A 19,949-nucleotide genomic window follows, 5' to 3' on the forward strand; every position below is an offset into this window, starting at 1 on the left:
AGATACAACTTAGTCATCCTGCTGGATTTGTAATAACTGCAATTAGAATCGAATAACGACTTAAAAACAGGGTAGAATTGAAGTTGATATGGAATAGGGGGAACAAAGGGGCAGGGTAGCAATCACCTCCTAAACTTGTTTTGCCCCTCCCCCAGATCAAAAAACAAATATCTTTTTTGTTATTTTCAATTCACTGAAAAATACTTTTTTTGGTGGGCATTTTCAAAGGATCTTTATAGATGAAGGATGTCAGATTGCGAAAGATTGTCCTTTTAGGCCATTTTTTGCCAAAGATTGGTAATTTTTTGGGACAAATGTTCACAAGGAAGGGTTTGAAGGAAATCAAAAATCCATGGATGGGTGTAAAGAGTGGAGCTTTGGATAGATTGGGGTAGAGGAGGAGCAAGCTTAGCTGCACTGGCTTCAGGTGGTTTGATGCGGCGACTAAGTTGGTAGCGGTAGTAATAGTTCGTGAACGTTAAATTGCGAATAAAAATAGATAAGTGAGTCTTAAAAGTTTTTTGAACCTTGACATAGCTACACACCGACAGAATTATATGATGAATAAAGAACATAATATATTTTGACTTAGGAGGGCCAAGCTACCTACATCGTAGGAGTAGATCAATAGTTGGAAAATCCGAGTAAATCATTCACACATTTCTTCTTATAATTAACAAAAATATAACAAAAGTTCAACGGGAATGAATACGCTTCTTTTCTCTCTTTTTTTTAAATTCTTTCAAATCTTTGCCAGCTCAAATAAAAAATGACCAAAACAATAAACTTATGATAAATTCCATAGGGAATAAAATCAACTATTACTATATCTCATTAACTCCACAAAAAGCAATTAAAGCCTAAAAAACATAAGGATAATAAAATATTAAAAGGCAGAGAGAACTCAACAAAATCATCTATTCTGCAAATAGAAACATTTGTTAACTGGCAGAAGTTATACTGTAAACGTTTTTAATTTTCACGCTGAATCTGAGTAATTGGTTTATACAAAAATAAGATGAAAATAAAGGCCATAAAGTAAGGATTCCACTCATTTATATTTTCAAGCCAACACTCAGTTTTTAATAGGTATACCGGTTACGAGAAGAACAATATTATATTTACAGTTGACTCGCAATAATGCAACGAACATAAATCAAAGCTTTTCTTCCACGACTTGTATTGATTGGAGTTTCAATCCAGGCTTTTACCCACATAGCTGAGAAAAAATGGTCTCATTAGGGTCTGTTGGTGGGATCTTAGGGGGGTGATTCAGGTCACAAATCTCTGCAGCCTGGTGTGGTTACATTACTTAAATACCGAAGAAAACATTAAAAAAAAAATCAATAATGAGCAAAGTGAAGATAGTAAATAAAGAGACAACTGCTAAAAACTCCTTTTAAACAAAAACTCCTATTGACATGTTCTAATTCTTGGGTCAGATTTCATCTGATTCAAGAATTTGAAACTCATTTGTAATTCTTTAGAATGTTGGTGCAACCATCCAAAAAAAAAAAAATGACTTTCAACATTTTCCTAAACACATCCTTCTACCGCCAGAGTCTATGTATAAACCAAAAATAAGTTAAAGGCTTAAATCCCTTGTCAAAAACTCAACGAAGCAGACATTGAACAGAAACAACACACTGGAAACCGATTAGATATATCAGGGCAGACACTCCAATTTTGTTTTTCCTTGCATTCCCAGTATCCCCCTTTATATAGATGATGTACAGAATTGGTGATTGGTTCCATTTCTTTCTTAAACCAAATTGGCTCGTACTGGGGAACAGGACGACCTAAATCAAGAAGAAAATGATTTGAAAATTGACTAGGCTATGAAAAAACCAACTTTTTTTACGATCGAAACGCAACAAAGATAGAATTGAGCAAGAGAGAAAGGGAAGAGACAGAGAGGAGAGAGAAAAACAGTTTAGTGATTATTTGAAAATAGATTGGATAGTCATAGAAACTTAATAAGCTATAAATAGAAGAAAGGAATAACAGAGGTGGAAAATAGTAACAGCTCAAAATAAGCAATGCAATAGCATACCTTCGAACTAGTTGCCTTCGATTAAGTAATGTAATGACACTGGGTTTTTTTTTTTATCTGACCTTTGAACTATTTTTAACAAAATAGCTATACAAATTTTTCATCAGATGGGTTCCGGAAAAAGGGGAGGGGGCTAGTTGCCCTCGAATATCTTTCGACTCTTAAAAAGTGAGCTAGAACTTTCAATTCCCGATCAAATGAGGCCTCTCTGAAGTTGATACGAGAATCCCTTCCATAACAACAATACATGCCCCCAGGGCATTACTTACAACGCCTGCCCCTGGAAACTGAGGGATTGTGTTGACCCCGGAGTTTTCGTTATATGATTTTTCAAAAACATGGCTATCTTAAAGTTCTTATCGGATGAGTTTGAGGAAAAAGGGTGTGGGGGGGGGGGGCTAGTTGCCCTTCGATCTGTTTTGGCTCTTAAAAAGTGAACTAAACTTTCAATTTCCAATCAAATGAGCCCTCTCTGAAGTTTATACGAGCATCTCTTTCATAAGAACCATAACTAATCAACATAACTTAAAAAAAAAAGGTAAAGGATACGGCATTAGACTTTTACAGTCCGTACCGGCGGTGCTGATCTCCGTTTCTTGGCCCTTCAGCCAGGAAGTGCAATGGGGGGTTGGGGGCCAGCCATCCTGTGCTTTCGCACACCCTTCCTGTTTACCTTCTCCAGATTTCTCCAGGTACCCATTTGGAGCTGAGTCGACTCTGGCTAAGCTTACTGAGTCACGCCACTGACCCCCGTCCCAAACTGAAGAATTGAGTACACAGGGATTCGAACCCGCGTCCTCTCAGACAAGGGATTCCGAATCCAGCGCACCAACCCACTCGGCCAGGACGGCCAAGTGGGTCCTGGCCGTTATAACATAACTTACAACGCCTGCCTCCGAGCCCTGGGGGATTTTGTCGACACCAGAGTTTTTGTTATCAAAGCTTTGAACTATTTAAAAAAATGGCTATCTCAAAATTTGTATCGGATGGGTTTGGGGAAAAAAGGCGTGGGGGGGAGGCTAGTTGCCCTCCGTATTAGTTGGCAAATTCGATTTAGTCGCGTAAACACCGGAGTCTTTTTTATATGATCATTAAACTATTTTAACAAAAATGGCTATCTCAGAATCTTTATCGGATGCATTTGGGGAAAAAGGACGTGGGAACGGCTAGTTACCCTCGGATCTGTTTAGACTCTTAAAAAAAGAACTATAGTTTTCAATTTCCAATCAAATGAGTCCTTTCTGAAGTTTATACGAGCATCCCTTCCATAAGAACAATATATGCCCCCATGACATAACTTACAACGCCTCCCCCCGGGCCCTGGGGGGTTGTGTCGACGTCGGAGTTTTTTAATATGACATTTGAACTATTTGAAACAAAATGGCTATTTCAAAATTGTTATGTGATGCATTTGGGAAAAAAAGGTATAGGGGGGAGGGGTTAGTTGCACTCCGATCACTTTTGATTCTTAAAAAGGGCATTAGAACTTCCAATCAAATGAGCCCCTCCAAAGTTTATGCGACGACCCCTTCCATATGAAGTGCCCTTGGGAAAAAAAATAATAACAAAACATTGGAGCCGTATGGCCTTTACTATAGGCAACGGTATAGCGTTTGACTGCCCAAGGTTTCACATATATCCATAACTCGGGTAGTAACTCTTCTCCGGACTTTTTCATATGTTCCCCGAATGTAAAATCAGACAACAACAAAAAATTATTATATTGATCCTCCATGTCATTAGTAAAGCAGATTGAGACCAAAAGGAATGCCAAAGGCCTTAACGTACGTTTATAGATTACAGCCTATAATAAATAACAGATGTCTGAGTTATTTCCAGAATTTAATGTTAAAATATACCTTCTTGTGCAGCAAGTTCCGCCTCTAGTTCTCTCGCTCTTCTAGTAGCTCTCTGTTTATTTTCCAAACTTTCCTTTTTTTCATTGGATTGATCCCAATCTCCCTCCTCCATAAGTCTTTGATCAGGTCGGAGTCGACTATCCGTAGGAGCAACACCTTCTTCTAATTCATTTAATTGGCAAGCGAATTCTGAGAAGTTGTAATATTTCTCGGCTTCCAGCCTAAAGAGAAGATGAAAATATACTACTTCCTGTTTTACTCTGTTCGGAGTTAATGTAAATAAAATAGTCAAACTACATCCATTAATTTAAGTTTCCTTTGGAGTCACAAAGAACACAAATCTCATTCAATGCTTTGTTACATAAAAATATCACTCACATAAAGATTAAAACAATAACATTAGATTACTACAGGGACTAACAGGTCCGGGACATGACGTGAGATGAAAAAATCATTGAAGAAAAGAAGATGATTTCTGGTGAAAACAGTTCTAAGATCTGCTAGTCGGATGAGACTTGCTATTTGCCCGCAAAGCCACGTGCTTTGTTATAAGACAAGGGACAACTCTGAATCTAGCCGAAGACCTATTTTGATCCATATAATAAATTAAACAAAAATAAAAGTTTTTTTTTTTTAATGAAAGTAAGGAGCGACATTAAGACTTAAAACGAACAGAAATTACTCCGTATATGAGAGGGGCTTTTCCTCCTCGACGCCCCACTCTTTACGCTAAAGTTTGACTCTTTCTCTTAACTCTACATTTTCAAACAGTAAAAAAACTTTAGCGTAAAGAGCGGGACGTTGAGGAGGAAAAGCCCCTTTCATATACGGAGTAATTTCTGTTCGTTTTTAAGTTTTAATGTCGCTCCTTACTTTCATTTAAATTTTTTTTTTTTTTTTTAATTTCTGGACGTTTTTGAATTAATGCATTTTTTTTTTATCTTGGCTCTCCATGCATAAATAATTAAAACGAAATTAGCATATTAATTTTTTTGGGCTAAATGGCTTTTTCAGTTTTAATCGGAAGATTTTGAGAAAAAAGGAGCGAGAGAGGAGGACTAGTTGCCCTCCAATTTTTTGATTACACAAAAAGGCAACTATAACTTTTAATTTTTTTACGAACGTTTCAAGTAAAAAAAAATATACGTAACTTACGAATTAACTTACGTAGCGAACTTCTATATTCGTATGTTTTTATTGCGTATATGAAGAGGCTCACCCCTTGGCGACACCTAGCTCTTTACACTAAAGCTTAGATTTTGTCAATATTCCTTAAGAATGACCCCTGAATCACAAATGCCGTAGAATAAATAGTTGAAATTACTAAAAATACTTTAGCGTAAAGAGGTATTACGAGGAGGTAAACCCCTCATATGCGTAATCATTTCTGTTCGTTTTGAGTTTTAATGCTGCTCCTCACTTTCAGTAGAAAAAACTTTTCATATTTAATTTTTCATTGTTTTTTTAAATAATTCTAGAAAATCCTACGCCCCCTCCATTGAAAGTCTCTTCCACCATGAGAAGTTCCTCCATGGAAAGATCCTGCCACGTAACCCCCCTCAACTCTCCCCAAAACCAAAAAAATTCCCCTGAAAACGTCTGTACACTTCCCAGTAACCATTACTATATGTAAACACAGGTCAAAGTTTGTAACTTGCAGCCCCTCCCACGGGGACTTCGGGGGAGTAAGTCGTCTCCAAAGACATAGTTATTAGGTTTTTCGACTATGGTGAATAAAATGGCTATCTCAGAATTTTGATCCGGTGACTTCGGGGAAAAAATGAGCGTGGGAGGGGGCCTAGGTGCCCTCCAGTTTTTTGGTCACTTAAAAAGGGCACTAGAACTTTTAATTTCCGTTAGAATGAGCCCTTTCGCGACATTCTAGGACCACTGGGTCGATACGATCACTCCTGGAAAAAAAAATAAAAAAAAACAAATAAACACGCATCCGTGATTTGTCTTCTGGCAAAAATGCAAAATTCCACATTTTTAGATAGGGGCTTGAAACCTCTACAACAAGGTTCTCTGATACGCTGAATCTGATGGTGTGATTTTCGTTAAGATCATATGACTTTTAGGGGGTATTTCCCACTATTTTCTAAAATGAGGCAAATTTTCTCAGGCTCGTAACTTTTGACTGGTAAGACAAATCTTGAAACTTATATATTTAAAATCAGCATTAAAATGCGATTCTTTTGATGTAACTATTGGCATCAGAATTCCATTTTTTAGAGTTTTGGTTATTATTGAGCCGGGTCGCTCCTTACTACAGTTCGTTACCACGAACTGTTTGATACACCTAATAACTATTATCCCCAATGACAATACAAACTTTATCCTCTTTCCCACCTAGACTGACAAAGAAAAACTTTTCCATAAAAAGAATTCTTAAAGTTGAGCCGTTGATGCTTCACAGATTTAATTTGGGGGCATTCTGCAAGAAAGTTCCTAAACACAACATACACAGCGATTTAGTAGGATACTCTCCTATTATGAGGCCCGCCTTCCACGATGGCACAAGATTTATAGATATTCAATAGAAACAGATTTTTTTTTTATTATTCTCTTAATAGTAAAACATTATTATATAGGACGAGAACTTTTTTGACAAAACCACACAAGAAAGAGGAGAAACATTAGTTCGGCACAGTTGATAAAGTAAATAATACTAGAATATCAGTTTTCATTTTTCTTATTCATCTTAGTATACCCAAACACATATTTGAAATGGCTATTGGTTTGGAAGTAGAGGAACGCAAGTCCTCCACTAATCTTCTTACAAATAATAAGGAGATTAATCAGAGGCATGGCTATAGCGTTGCCGAAGTAAATATCCATCAGTGGCGGCTTGAGGGGGGCAGAGGCACTTGCCAAGGGCGCACAGATTTTAGGAATGTAAAATTTCAAACAATAATCTAACGGCTATAATCGTTTTATAATTTTTGAAGTTTTATTTTTATTAAAATTAGTAGAGGGCGAAACTGGCAGTAAATGTAAGTAAATTGAATCCGACGTTTTATTTTTCCTATATCTTCATCACCATTCGTTGAAAATAAAAGTAAGTAGGCTGCCAATGAAAGTAAAATATTACGATAGTTAAGATCCGCATCAGATGTTCCACGACCTCGACCTCCAAGACATGAAGAAAATAATTCAACGCCGATACATTCTCTTTTAAAAAACCTACAATTGTGCTAGAATTAATTGTGCAGCGCGGAGATGAAAAGGTCTGCAATCGTAAGTTTCCTATCAAATATTATTAGCGAGCGTAGTGTCAGTGGCCAGGGAAGAGAGGTCATTCACCTTAGACCTTAAATCCTCCAGGGCCAAGAATGCCACATTGGGCATCAACGAAACCTTGCGAGACATCACAAAGCTGAACTGCAGCCTTGACTCCCCTATAGTTGAAGCGGCATTTTCCCTCTACTCAGATCCTGTTCATTTCCCAGGGTGTTCTTGGAAGACGTTTTTTAAGCCCCCTTAAGGGCACCACTCATAAATTTTCCTAGTGGCAAATAATAATAGGGATTTCCAGCATCATTCAATTAGGTGGGATCACCAAATATTGAAAATAAAGATTCCATTAATTAGTTTGGGTGCCCTTTTGGTCCGTCAATTAAAGCTACGCAGGAGTTGGCGTTATCGTCTGTATTCGAAAAACTTAGGAAAACGTATGGCCTGTTAGTCAGGGTAAAAGGTCGTTTTGATAAACAAACACTTGCTATGATTTATAATTCAATGTTTTCACGTCATGTATTTCTCATTGTTCCGTTTTTGAAATTCTTAAGTAAAAGTGATAAAAAGCGTATCCACGTGTACTTTTTCTGGTTTTATAAATATTTTCTTGGAATTCCACTAAGGTTCAAAAATAGGCATATTATAAGGAAATTCGGAATATTTGATATTTCTGTTAAAATGGATCAACAATACGATCAATTTCTTAGACGATCTAGAGAAAATAGAATAAATTTTCCCCGTAATTGTCTTATTTAATGGAAAAAATTGCATTTTTGCAATTGGTTTAATGCGTTATGTTTTTAGTGTTTTTAGTATTATGCACTAATGAGCTAAGCTATTTGTCATATATTTATGAGTTATTACGAGTATTATGAGCTATTTATTGTCGTCCTTTTCGTTAGAAGTGTAATTTTATATTTTTCAGTTTTCTTTTCATTTATTTCCTATACTCCTCTGTGTACATCCATGTGTGTATAGAGGGCATAAATAAATTATTATTATTATAAAATCTACATGGGAGTCAATCCTCTGGCACACGAAGGACATAGCCAAGGTACGTCCTTCCTACGTTTCAAAAAGTCGGTAACAACTGGTTGACCCATTTTCTGGCAAACTCCGTTGTTCGTGACCTTTTCCTGCCATGATATCTTCAGTATTCTTCTGAGGCACGTGTTTTCAAAGGCTAGGACGCGTTTCTCCAGATGGACATTTAGTTTCCAGCATTCACTTGCACAGAGGAGAATGCACATCACATTGCTATTCGTGATGCGGAGCTTCAAACGCGTAGAGTATTTCCTGCTGCGCTATATTGGTTTCAACTTATTAAAAGCTGGTGTAGCTTGTCGAATCCTTCTCTTCATTTCGTTTGTTATTTCACCACTATAACCAATCCAACTCCTGAGGTACTTAAATTCACTGACCTGCTCAATTGGTTTATCTTTACCTTTCAGTGTCAGCAGAGAGTCAGATGTAGCTATTCTCTTTGTCATACCGACATTTATCGTAAGCCTCACTTTTTCGGTCTTTTTATCTACGGCGTCGAGTAGCAGAGGCAGTCACGCTTGTTTCGCTTCTTCGAGAAGAACTGCGTCATCAGCGAAGTCCAGGTAAGAGATCTGTCGGCTGCAAAACTTGACTCCAGAGCCTTAAGACTCCCTTAGAATGTAATCCATAAAAATAACAAACAATAGAGGGGATAGGACACACCTCTGTTTGACGCCAGACATTTATTTTGAAGAAAGGCGTAACCCCATTTTCTGTGGACACACAACATTCACTTTCTTCATAGAGTGTGATTTCCATTTTGACTAGTTTATCAGGTAATCCGTAATGCTTCAAAATCTTCCATAAAATCTTTCGATCAATAGAATCGAATGCCTTTTCGAAATCAATGAAGCATGAATATTGTTTTGTCCCATTCTCAGGACTCTTAAACTATTAGTCTAAGAATGAAATAAGGTCAGAACAAGTTTTTCCAGGTCGGAACTTGATGCTCCTCCAGTTGTCACAGATTAGCGCATCATCTTCTTGATGAGTTTGACCAGCATGCCCTTGGTCCAATCTTTTATTACTGTTTCGTTATTCCAGACGACAACTAAGAGAGGAGTCCAAACGGTTATGAATGATCGAAAACATGTCTTCAATATATATATATATATATATATATATATATATATATATATATATATATATATATATATATATATATATATATATACGCGCGCGGGGGGGGGCTTTGGGGGGGGGGGGGCGCGAAGCGCCCCCACCAACTAGGTGTTGGGGTGGCGCGAAGCGCCACCCCAACAGCTAGTATATATATATATATATATATATATATATATATATATATATATATATATATATATATATATATATATATATATATATATATATATATAAATATATATATATATATATATATATATATATATATATATATATATATATATATATATATATATATATATATATATATATATATATATATATATATATATATATATATATATATATATATATATATATATATATAATCCTCCAGGGATGACATGCCCCCCTTCCAACATCACTGAGGGCAAGGATCACAAATAATGCAAATTAGCAAATGTTTAAAAATAGGTTTTATAATAGAAAAAAAAAGAAGTGTACTTATAGCCATAAACGCTTGACCGAAGAGGGACCTAAAAAAAGAACTGGGGTACAGCATACCCAAAAATGGGCCCAAAAGAGCTAAAAATATTTTCTTTTGATTAGCTCCGAACATTTTTCGTGTGTATGGACCCCCAAAATGAGGCCAAATTTTATTCGATCGGTTTAGAACTTCTATCATCAAGTTGTTGGGCGATGGGGACACAAATTCACAAGAAAAAATGTAACAGGATTTTTGGTTCCGCCAAAAATTGGGCCAAAAAGGGTCATAATTTTTTTTTTGTTGGGGTCCGGGCCCCCAAATTAGAGTCCCAGAAATAACCAAGGCTTTGTTTTCAAAATTGGCTTGAAACTTAGATAGGAAGATAGGAAGACCAAATATTTTGTTGGGACGGAGTAGGATATTCGGGGACCTTGAAATAAGCCCAAAAGTTAATGTCTCTGATCAATCTTAAGTAACAGCCATAATTCTCTGGGACAAGGGGAGTCAGATGTGAAAAAATATAATTTAGGCTCAATCCCCCCTTCCAGAAACCAGAAAAAATCAGGTTTAAAAAGGAACCAAGAAAAATTATGATTGTCGCAAAACTTGCATGCTCTAATCCTTAGATTAAGGGGCCTCCCATGCACAGAAAACGAGATGAAAATAACAACTATTTCCTTTAGAAAAGGGCCCAAAATAATGTCAAAAACCCTTATTTTTCAAACAACTTAAAGCTTACAACCGTACCTTCCGCAATCCTTACGCACAAAAAATAATTTAGGGTAGGGGCAAACTGAGACCAAAAAATATTTCTTTAATTGGCTTGACACTTATGTCTGAAAGTTATTGCGTAAAGAGGGTTCAAAATCCTCCTCCCCTAAAAACAAAATTGGTTCACCTGGAAATCGAGCCCTAAAAAGGCCGATAAACTTTTTTCTCCGGACGGCTTGAAACTTATACCCATTAAGCCCTGGCCAAGGAATCCTAACATACAAAAACAATCTTAGTTTGGAGGCAGCCCCCCCCCCCCAGGAAAGAAAATAGAACCCCAAAAAAGGACATTTTTTGATCGGCTTGAAACTTTCATCCTTTAGTCCTTGATCATGGGGAGACCAATACATAGGAAAAAATTGAAAAGAGGATCTTAGGTGGTATCATCTGATCAGTTAGAAACTTATAGCCGGACTTCTTTAGGCCAAAGGGATTCTAAAGTTACAATATGAAATAATTTGAGGCCACATGTTCCTCTCCTCAGTTCAAAAGCTATATCCTCAAGTCGTTGGTTCAAAAGGACCCCAATGCCCAATAAAGAAGAGAAAAATATTAGTTGCCCAAGTAAGCGAGCAAAAAATTTTATTTCTGAATGACTGGATATTCCTGCACCAGAAGATCCTAATGTAAAAAAACATAGAGGGTACCTAAGAATACACCTAAAGTTTTTTTTTCATTGACTGGAAACTTAAATCTGAACTTCTTTGGGTCAAATTCACAAAAAAAAGTAAATAAGAAAATGTTCATTCATAAAAAAAATAAGAATATGTTAATTCACCTGAAAGTTAGGTAAAAAAAAAAAACCTTTCTGAAGAACAAACTTAAATTTTAACCACAAATCCCAGAGTCTAAAGGAACCTAGGCTACAAGAAAAATCTTAGGCACGGTCCCTCTCCAAATAAAGGCCATCGAAAAAATCTGTTTGATGAGCTTGAAACTTTCAAAGATAGTTGTTCGCCAAGGGAGACTATACGTCTTTGCTAGGATGAGGAAGGTGTTAGAAACCCAGAAATGGGCCGAAGAGCTTGTTGCATATGACAGGCTTGGATTTACTAATAGAAAGCAAACATAATTCTTAAAAAAAAACTCGAAACTAATTTTGATTGTATCGATTCGTGACGCCCAAAAATGAGCTAAAATTTGTTTCGACCCTGATAGACTTGAAACTTGCCGGGTATGTTGACAGGGCTGGGAAGGCTTTAATGCAGACAAGACATTTTGAAGTTTTGTTGCATTGATATGTGACAGCTGAAACTGGGTAAACTGAATTTGTTTTCTCTTATTGGTTTAAATTTGGAGGGCATGGAGGAGACAGAGATAAGGGACGTCAATGACGCAAACAAAATTGAAGACATGTTGTTGTATAGATTCGTAACGCCTAAAATAGGCTTGAATTTATTTGTTTCTGATCCACTTGCAACTTGCTGTTGTGCTGTTGCTGATGATAATATATCAAATGAAAAACACTATTCGAAGTACAAATCGTTTTCAGTAAAGCGCAAAGGATACTGTGGTTATTAAAAGCGTTAAGGGTCGGTAGATCTACTCGTATATGTGGTGCACATTATGATAGTTTTATGTTTATGATAGTTGATTTTTTCAATTTGTTTATTATTCGTTTAAAAATTTCCTTCCTTATCTACACCAGTATTTGAAATGTTTGTGTTTGATGTAATATTTTATTTTAATTTCTGTTCGCTTTGGGTTCCAGTAATTCGTTAGTAGTCATTACTGTTCATTAATGTTTGAGTCATTATATGTCTTATTTCTGTTCATTTTAGGTTTTATAATATGGCTCTTTACGTTAATTTGAATAGCTTCTTTTTGGGAGATGTTCCTTTACTCTAACAAAGGAAAAAAAAACTTTCTCATGAGGTTATATACCGGAAATTAGACAAGGCGAAACCTGCTCTCCACAATTTGTGTGCAATCTTTCAAAATTTGTAAAAATAATAAAGCACAAAAAGGCTAAGATCGTCATAAAAGCCCATAAAGAAACGTCTTTTTACCAACTTCCGTTATTTTCTGTGATAATAATGAGAGATAATGTTCCATTATCTCTCTGTTACCTTTCTCACGAGAAAGACATCAGTTACAGCTAGGGATTTACTTATACTATGAAATTTCCGAGATTATTCCAAAGTTATCCATACTGAATTTTTTCATTCTTTTGGCCAGGAGAAAAACATTATGCCTTCCAAGAACCGGGAAAAATGTCTTTCGAGTAACAGGTTAATACTGCCTTCTAACAAATACTACACCAACACACAAAATAGAAAATATTTGAACTTACGGAGGCCATCTTCTTTGCCAAACAACAACTGGCGCCTCTGTTTCAAGAACTTGCTTCCCTTTGACCTGAGATCGTTTTTCTGCTACTTTTGCAGCTTCCATCTTGTTGTCCCAAGTTCCATTGAGGACCCAAACAACTTCCCCTTTCGCATTCATAACTGCACCAGTGACCTAAATGAGGTAAACAATTAGCGTAAAAGCTCGGTCTCTTAACATTGAATAAAGTCAATAAAAACAAGATTTTTAACATGAAAGCAATGAGCAGCTTTATAATGCTGTTTATCTCCCTCATGTTCTGAAACTGGTTCCATTCTAGGACATTTTTCACCGATCAGATCAAATGGGAATCAAGAGGGCTTATTTCAAATATTTAAAGTTCCTTATTCGGGTTCCTCCTTGGACTAGGAATGGTAGACTGCGGGAGGGATACAGCTTACCAGATCCTCTGGATGCTGCATACCAGCTTTCATTCTTGTAATTATTTTTATGATTCATTTAAAGGGGTTTGTCCCCCTGGGAGGGGCTTACTTTTTCGAAGTGTCTGGTTTATTCGTGTTTTTAGTTTGTATGTACTTGCTCCTGTTTTTTTGTGTATGTCTTTTATTTTAGTATTATACTCCATCGCCATGCCTTGCATTTTTGATGGGTTATAAAATACATTCATTTATTTAATCAAAGCTTTCAGCGAAGAAAATTACCACATACATAGAAGGGGAAGGGGGGAGGCGGCCGCGCCTTTGGTCACCAGCTTTTTACATTAAAGTTTTGCGAGAACTATTACGGGAACATTTTAGAATGCAAAAATGATAGCCAATTGACAATTGAGGATATTTTATTAACTGACTGCCCTTCATAAAATTTTAAACGAATAATTGTATTGTTTAAAGCAAACACAACAAAAAGACCCCTTTTGTCCTAGATGGACATTTTGGCATACATTCAATGTCAGCAGAAAATAGACAACAAACGAAACATAATTACAAGATTTCCAGATGCATATCCTTTTTTGATGAGATGAGATAAAAGATTCTTACACCTAGTCGAGAAAGGATGACACATTTTGCCATTTTTCTTCTGTTTTTTCAATTGTTTCTGTTTTAAGGTGATAGAAAGGTTTTTGTCACAGTCCTTTTTAGATGTCATCTACAAAACTATGTCAACTGTGACATAATATCAACCATAGACTCAATAACGTAGAAATGAGTAAAACAAAAGCTAAGAGCTCATATGGCACTTGTGAGGAGGTCGAAAGAGCCAAGAGCTCATATGGTATGAGCTCTAGTAAATTCTAAGAATCAATAGATTGCTTTAAAAGGAAAATCAGAGGCTTAATGCCGATCAGGATTTAAAATAAGAGATGTGAGTCACGAAGTCCTTCTAAATATCAAAATTCATTAAGATCCGATCACCCACTCGTAAGTTAAAAATACCTTATTTTTTCTAATTTTTTAGAATTAACCCTCCTCCCCCAACTCCCCCAAAGAGAGCGTATCCGTTCCGGTTATTTCAATCACGTATCTAGGACTTATGATTATTTTTACCACCAAGTTTCATCCCGATCCCTCCACTCTAAGCGTTTTCCAAGATTTTAGGTCCTCCCCAACTCCCCCCAATGTCACCGGATCCAGTCGGGATTTAAAAGAGGAGCTCTGAGACACGATATCCTTTCAAAAATCAAATTTCATTAAGATCCGGTCACTCCTTCGTAAGTTAAAAATGTCTTATTTTTTCAGAATTAACCCTCCCCCCCCCCAACTCATTCAAAGAGAGCGGATCCACACCGGTCATGTCAATAACGTATCTAGGACTTGTGCTTATTTTCCCACCAAGTTTCATCCCTATCCCTCAACTCTCAGCGTTTTCCGAGATTAGGTTCCCCCGTTAATTCCCCCAATGTTACCGGATCCAGTCGGGATTTAAAATAAGACCTCGGAGACTCGATATTCTTCCCAACTTCAAATTTCATTAAGATCCGATCACTTCTTCGTAAGTTAAAAATACCTCATTTTTTCTAATTTTCAGAAATAACCCCCACCCCCAACTCCCCCAAACAGAGCAGATCCATTCCGGTTATGTCAATCACGTATCTAGGACTTCTGCTTATTTTTCCCACCAAATTTCATCCCGATCCCTCCATTCTGAGCGTTTTCCAAGATTTTAGGTTCCCCCCCAACTCCCCCCAATTTCAGCCGACCTGGTCGGGATTTAAAATAAGAACTCTGAGACACGATATCCTTCCAAACATAAAATTTCATTAAGATCCCATTACCTGTTCGTAAATAAAAAATACTTCATTTTTTCTATTTCTCCGAATTAACCGACCTCCCACTCCCCCCCCCCCCCAGATGGTCAAATCGCGTAAGCGGCTATTTCTAATTTAATCTGATCCGGTCTCTGATATGCCTGCCAAATTTCATCGTCCTAGCTTACCTGGAAGTGCCTAAAGTAGCAAAACCGGGACATACAGACCGACAGACCGACAGAATTTGCGATTGCTATATGTCACTTAGTTCATACCATTACCAAGTGCCATAAAAACTAAATAAATAAATAAATTCGGTGCATATATTCTCCCTGAAACGAATAAGACATCATTTTGTTTCTAGGATAAAAAATGTTGATAAACAAATTGAAATTAAAAAAAATATGAAAACTACTGAAAAATAAATCAGGCTGGACGTGATTCTACGACAAATAAAATGTCGAAGTCACTTTATTCCCTTATTTCTAGCCAGTTAGTGAATCTTATTAAGTTGCCACTTAAGAAGCGCGTTTTAATATATGTTTAAAAAATACAGAAATTATACCATGATATAAAAGCGGAGATAAGAATAATTTAAACAATTATCGCCCGGTTTCACATTTTCCTCTTATACCCACGCTCTTTAAAAATTTATGCAGTCGTTAAAATAGTCATTTTAATAAAATAAGCTTTTAAACTCTAGTCAATTTGGGTTACGTGATGGAACTTCTACTGAGCATGCAATTTTGCAAATATTGACTTTTGTTAAAGCACCAAGAACATAAAAAATAAATAAATAAAATAAATGCCATCTGGACCTATCTATTCATACTGAAAACAGCAGTTGTCTAGTATTTTCTTTTGTTTGTCACAAAAGTATGAAAATTTCAGAGCAGCATGTCACTCTTGTCAACTAGATCCGTGTAAACAAATAATATACATTTTTTTTTTTTGGTTCCCGTTGCTATTCAAACCACAAACCTTCACATGTAGGGTTTTCCGTTAAACGTTGAACTGACTTTTCCTAATTTTTAAGATATACATGCGTGTGTAGGTTCAAAATTAACCAATTAAAACGATCAAATTTCACTTTCCCATTTCTTTGTCACTGTCCGCTGCCGTCTCATGCCTCCAATAAACACGCAACGTCCTCTATTACATACCTTGTTCAGATTCCAAATTTTCCATTATTTATGTACACACCAGAGCACTTTTTATTACTGTTTTACAGGCCAAGAAGTTAATTTTCAATAAATTTCTCAGCCTTCGAAAGTTTTCTTACAATATCAAAAAAAGTACACACAAAAATTGGCGAATTATTTGGCAGGGAAACCCGACCCCACCGCTATTACCTATCTACAGCCACTAATTGCCCAATATCAATAAAGATAATACCATAACGCCTATGTTATTTTGTTTAATTCTCTATGGGTGTCTAACTTACTATGACATGATGAGCGTATATTAGTAATAGCAACTTTACAGTCACATCTTTTAAAATCAATGATGACTTTCAGTAATTTGGCAATACTAATTTTTTCGATAGGTATGATACTGGTTATAAGTTGTAGCACGTTAGCATAATAGTCTATGAACCAGCAAAGAATTGGTTTGAATTAATATTTTTATATGTTTAATAATATGATGAATAATGAGGGTAGGGCGACATCTCTAGATGCTAGGCTTGAGCACGTTCATTTATTTAATTTTAATTGTTGTGATTTTGTGATGGTGGGAGATGGTGTGGACTTGGATTTGAATTTCGAGGACGAAGTGGTAAGTAAAAATAACACAAAATTATTTAATTGGATTTCTTGTTTTGTTTTTTTTAAGAAGAGACTCTTTATTTGGTATTTATTTTTGTTTTTACCCCTATGTAACAGGCTATGGAGCCTTGTAGGGGTAGAAAGTTATTGTCGTCCATTTATTTTGATGTTAATAAACTGAACTGAACTGAAAAAAAAGAGGGTCCTGAAAAAACATCATAATGACTGAATATTTGAAATCAAAATGGCACCTTCAATTACAATTACAATTACTCACATATACAATTGCCAGCTAACTTGAAACCAGAAAACTCAGTTTCTGGTTTCATGAAGGTAGCTGGCAATTGTATAGGTCAGTAATTGTGCATTATATATTTTAGTTAAGTCTGTTTTAAATTTATAAATATTTTTTTGTTATATCTTTTTTTAGTTTCTACTTTCTTTTTTTGCGCTGCAGATGCCGTTGTATACGGGCGAAATATACGTTCGATTTTTCGTTCTCTTCGTTTTTCTTTACTAGCCATAGACCCGTTTGTCATCTTTATATCCCTTTCTTTGCTTTGTCACAGGCTGAAAAACTGCTTTTTCCGTGTGTCTGTAATTGCAATTAGTTTAAAATAAAAACGAAATTAGTATTTACTTTTCTTTGCTCTGAAGGGCTGAAATAGCTATACGGGATAAATTTTAGTGCACACTTGTCTCCGGTCTTGTGATTGACTATTTCCATGTCTCCGTGGTGATCCACCCAAAGTTTACCAAGAATTATGTTGTTGACATTCGTAGTTACTTTTCTCCAGGTATAGTGGTTCCCTAAAACAAAAGAAAGCTTTTAATTTTATTTAAGTGTTTTGATAGAGTAATAGAGATTAACTCGCCCCGCCCTCCAATAATATAGAAACCGTCTCGGTTTATGATGGCGAGGGAGAGAATTTTAATTTTCTTATTGAGGTGACGAGATTGCATAAACTTATATTTTCATCCTTTTCTGAGATTTTCTTCATAAATCCTAGTTTTTTTTTAGTCTTAAGGGGAGATTACTCTTTTCCCCTCCAAAATACTGCATCTACTTAGAAATCTATCCCCCCCCCACAAGATTGCTTAAAAGACCTCTGCCTCCTCCTCTCTGACTTTTTTCAAAGAACAATCAGGGCCGAAGAATGTACTATTAAATCCAAACTTGTATATATCGGCGTTGAATTCAATAATATAAATACAGTTTACATTTTTTTGAATTCAGAAGTTACAGTCGTTCTTCCAGTTCCTCTAAACGTATTATGTTTATTCGAGCTAACTTATTCTTTTAGCAAAGTAAAAAGTTGTGTTGTGTAAAGTCTTCTATCCAGCAATTCAATCAGACCATGCAGAGTCACAGAATTGAACATCTCCCAGGAAGTGTTTATATGGTCTAATACATTTTCGACCTATCTTAAGCAGTTTCGCTCATTACAAAACCAAGCGACGAGAGTGATATATGCGGTTGAGAGCCGAACTTCTGTAAGATCAATCTGTTCTCGCGTTCAAATACAACACTAGCACTGTCTCACAAGGACTGTGACATTCATATCAAGCTTGCAGAGATCCTGTTGGTATGATATGAAGATTTGCCAGATCTGACGTTACAAAAACCGGAGTGCAACTTCAGAATTTCAGATCAAACACTAGGACGAAAATGAAGCATATTTTGTACGATTTTTTATTTTATTTTTTTCGAAAATGCCCCATTCAAAAGTTAGCAGTATTTGAAAGCTAGAGTAAAATTAACCCGCATGGAAGCGTTTGACCTTTCAAATCCGCTTTTAGATTTCAAATTCCTATAGCCTTTGGGGAGATTATTTGTGAAAAATATTTAAAATAGAAATTAAAATTTATTTTTCAGACTGAATCTAAATATCCGTCGAAAAATATTCACGGCTCATTAATAGATTTTTATCAAATCCATTGCAAAGGGCTATGTTTGTGAGCCAAAGCTCATCGAGCGTACGCTTATTTTTTTTTAGCACTTTTCAAATGTTTGTAACTCTGGAGAATTTATCGAAAAAATATTCAGGCGAAACCTGCTTTACTTTTCCTGCTAATTTCACATATAAAAAAAAACTCATAGAGGCTGCCTTTGGAAATAGCTCTTTGTGCCCCTCCCTCAATAAAGGGTGTCTCTGTCCCCTATGGTTTAGGCCGTTTTCCAAAAAGGGTAACAAACATCCATAACAAAAGATCCTGTATCTATCCCTTAGGTGGCTAACAAGGCTGTATCCGGGATTTTTGTAGGTGGGGGGGGGGGGGGGGAGGAGTTACAAAAAAATTTACAAAACGCTGACCTCTTATAAAACTTATAAAACTTTTGACCTCTTTGTACTTGACTTACTCGACAGCGTAAAGAGAGCCAGACATCAGCGCTATTAATCGTCTCAAGACTGGTTTGTCTTGGGGGAAGGTTGGAACTTTATTAGAATTAACACTTCGGGCAGTTAATCGACTGCGAATAACGTTTCTTTCACATTTCTTCCTCTGGGGTGATTCAAGCTGCTTGTAATAGGGTCAAAATTGACGATGAGTCAGCTAGCTGTTTGAGGCACAGAAGAAGTAAATAACCATACTAACGCAGCAAGCGAGACTCAAACTGTTCAGATAGGGGTAATAATTTCATCTAGACTCAAACTGTTCAGATAAGGGTAGCAAATTCAAGGATCGGAGAATCTCCCCAAGTTGCATATGTTGTCAAACCATTTAACATGTTCGATTTTGTGGGGGTTTTTCGTCTGGATAATATCTGCTCCTGTGATCTGTGTCTGGGTCATGGTCCATGTCACTGACTAATGAGACAGAATGATTCGAGCTTCGCTGATTCAACTCATTTGGGATTCGCGGATTATTCTTCTCAGAACAAAACCAAAGACGGCTTATGACTTAGCCGCCCTTGCTGACATCTCTGCATCTATATTTTCATTTGAGCAGACAGTTTAACCAGGTTAGGTGAACTGCTTGACTATCTCAAACATTCTGGCCACAGATTATATGTCATGTGGCCGCATGGTGCAATAATTAAATGCTTTATTTTGGTCTTAGATCAGTTTGACATTAAACCCACCTTATCTGCAGC

The 19,949-nt window shown here is 36.4% G+C and overlaps 1 protein-coding gene across 2 annotated transcripts in view; it reads right to left on the reverse strand.

The window, feature by feature from the left end:
• Positions 1-19,949, reverse strand: part of LOC136036137 (oxysterol-binding protein 1-like) — a 117,192-nt gene that overhangs the window by 6,965 nt on the left and 90,278 nt on the right. Inside the window, exons 11-14 of one of the 2 annotated variants that reach the window (XM_065718165.1) lie at positions 17,493-17,662; positions 12,846-13,015; positions 3,913-4,133; positions 127-1,799 (exon numbers count right to left, since the gene is read on the reverse strand). In XM_065718165.1, coding sequence (XP_065574237.1) covers positions 1,606-1,799; positions 3,913-4,133; positions 12,846-13,015; positions 17,493-17,662 — 755 coding nt within the window. In that variant the 3' untranslated portion in view covers positions 127-1,605. Of the gene's footprint in view, positions 1-126; positions 1,800-3,912; positions 4,134-12,845; positions 13,016-17,492; positions 17,663-19,949 lie in introns of those variants that run through there. The other variant, XM_065718166.1, reaches the window with a different exon arrangement.

Source organism: Artemia franciscana, chromosome 15 (genome assembly GCF_032884065.1).
Source record: "Artemia franciscana chromosome 15, ASM3288406v1, whole genome shotgun sequence".
Classification (NCBI taxonomy): Eukaryota; Metazoa; Arthropoda; class Branchiopoda; order Anostraca; family Artemiidae; genus Artemia; species Artemia franciscana.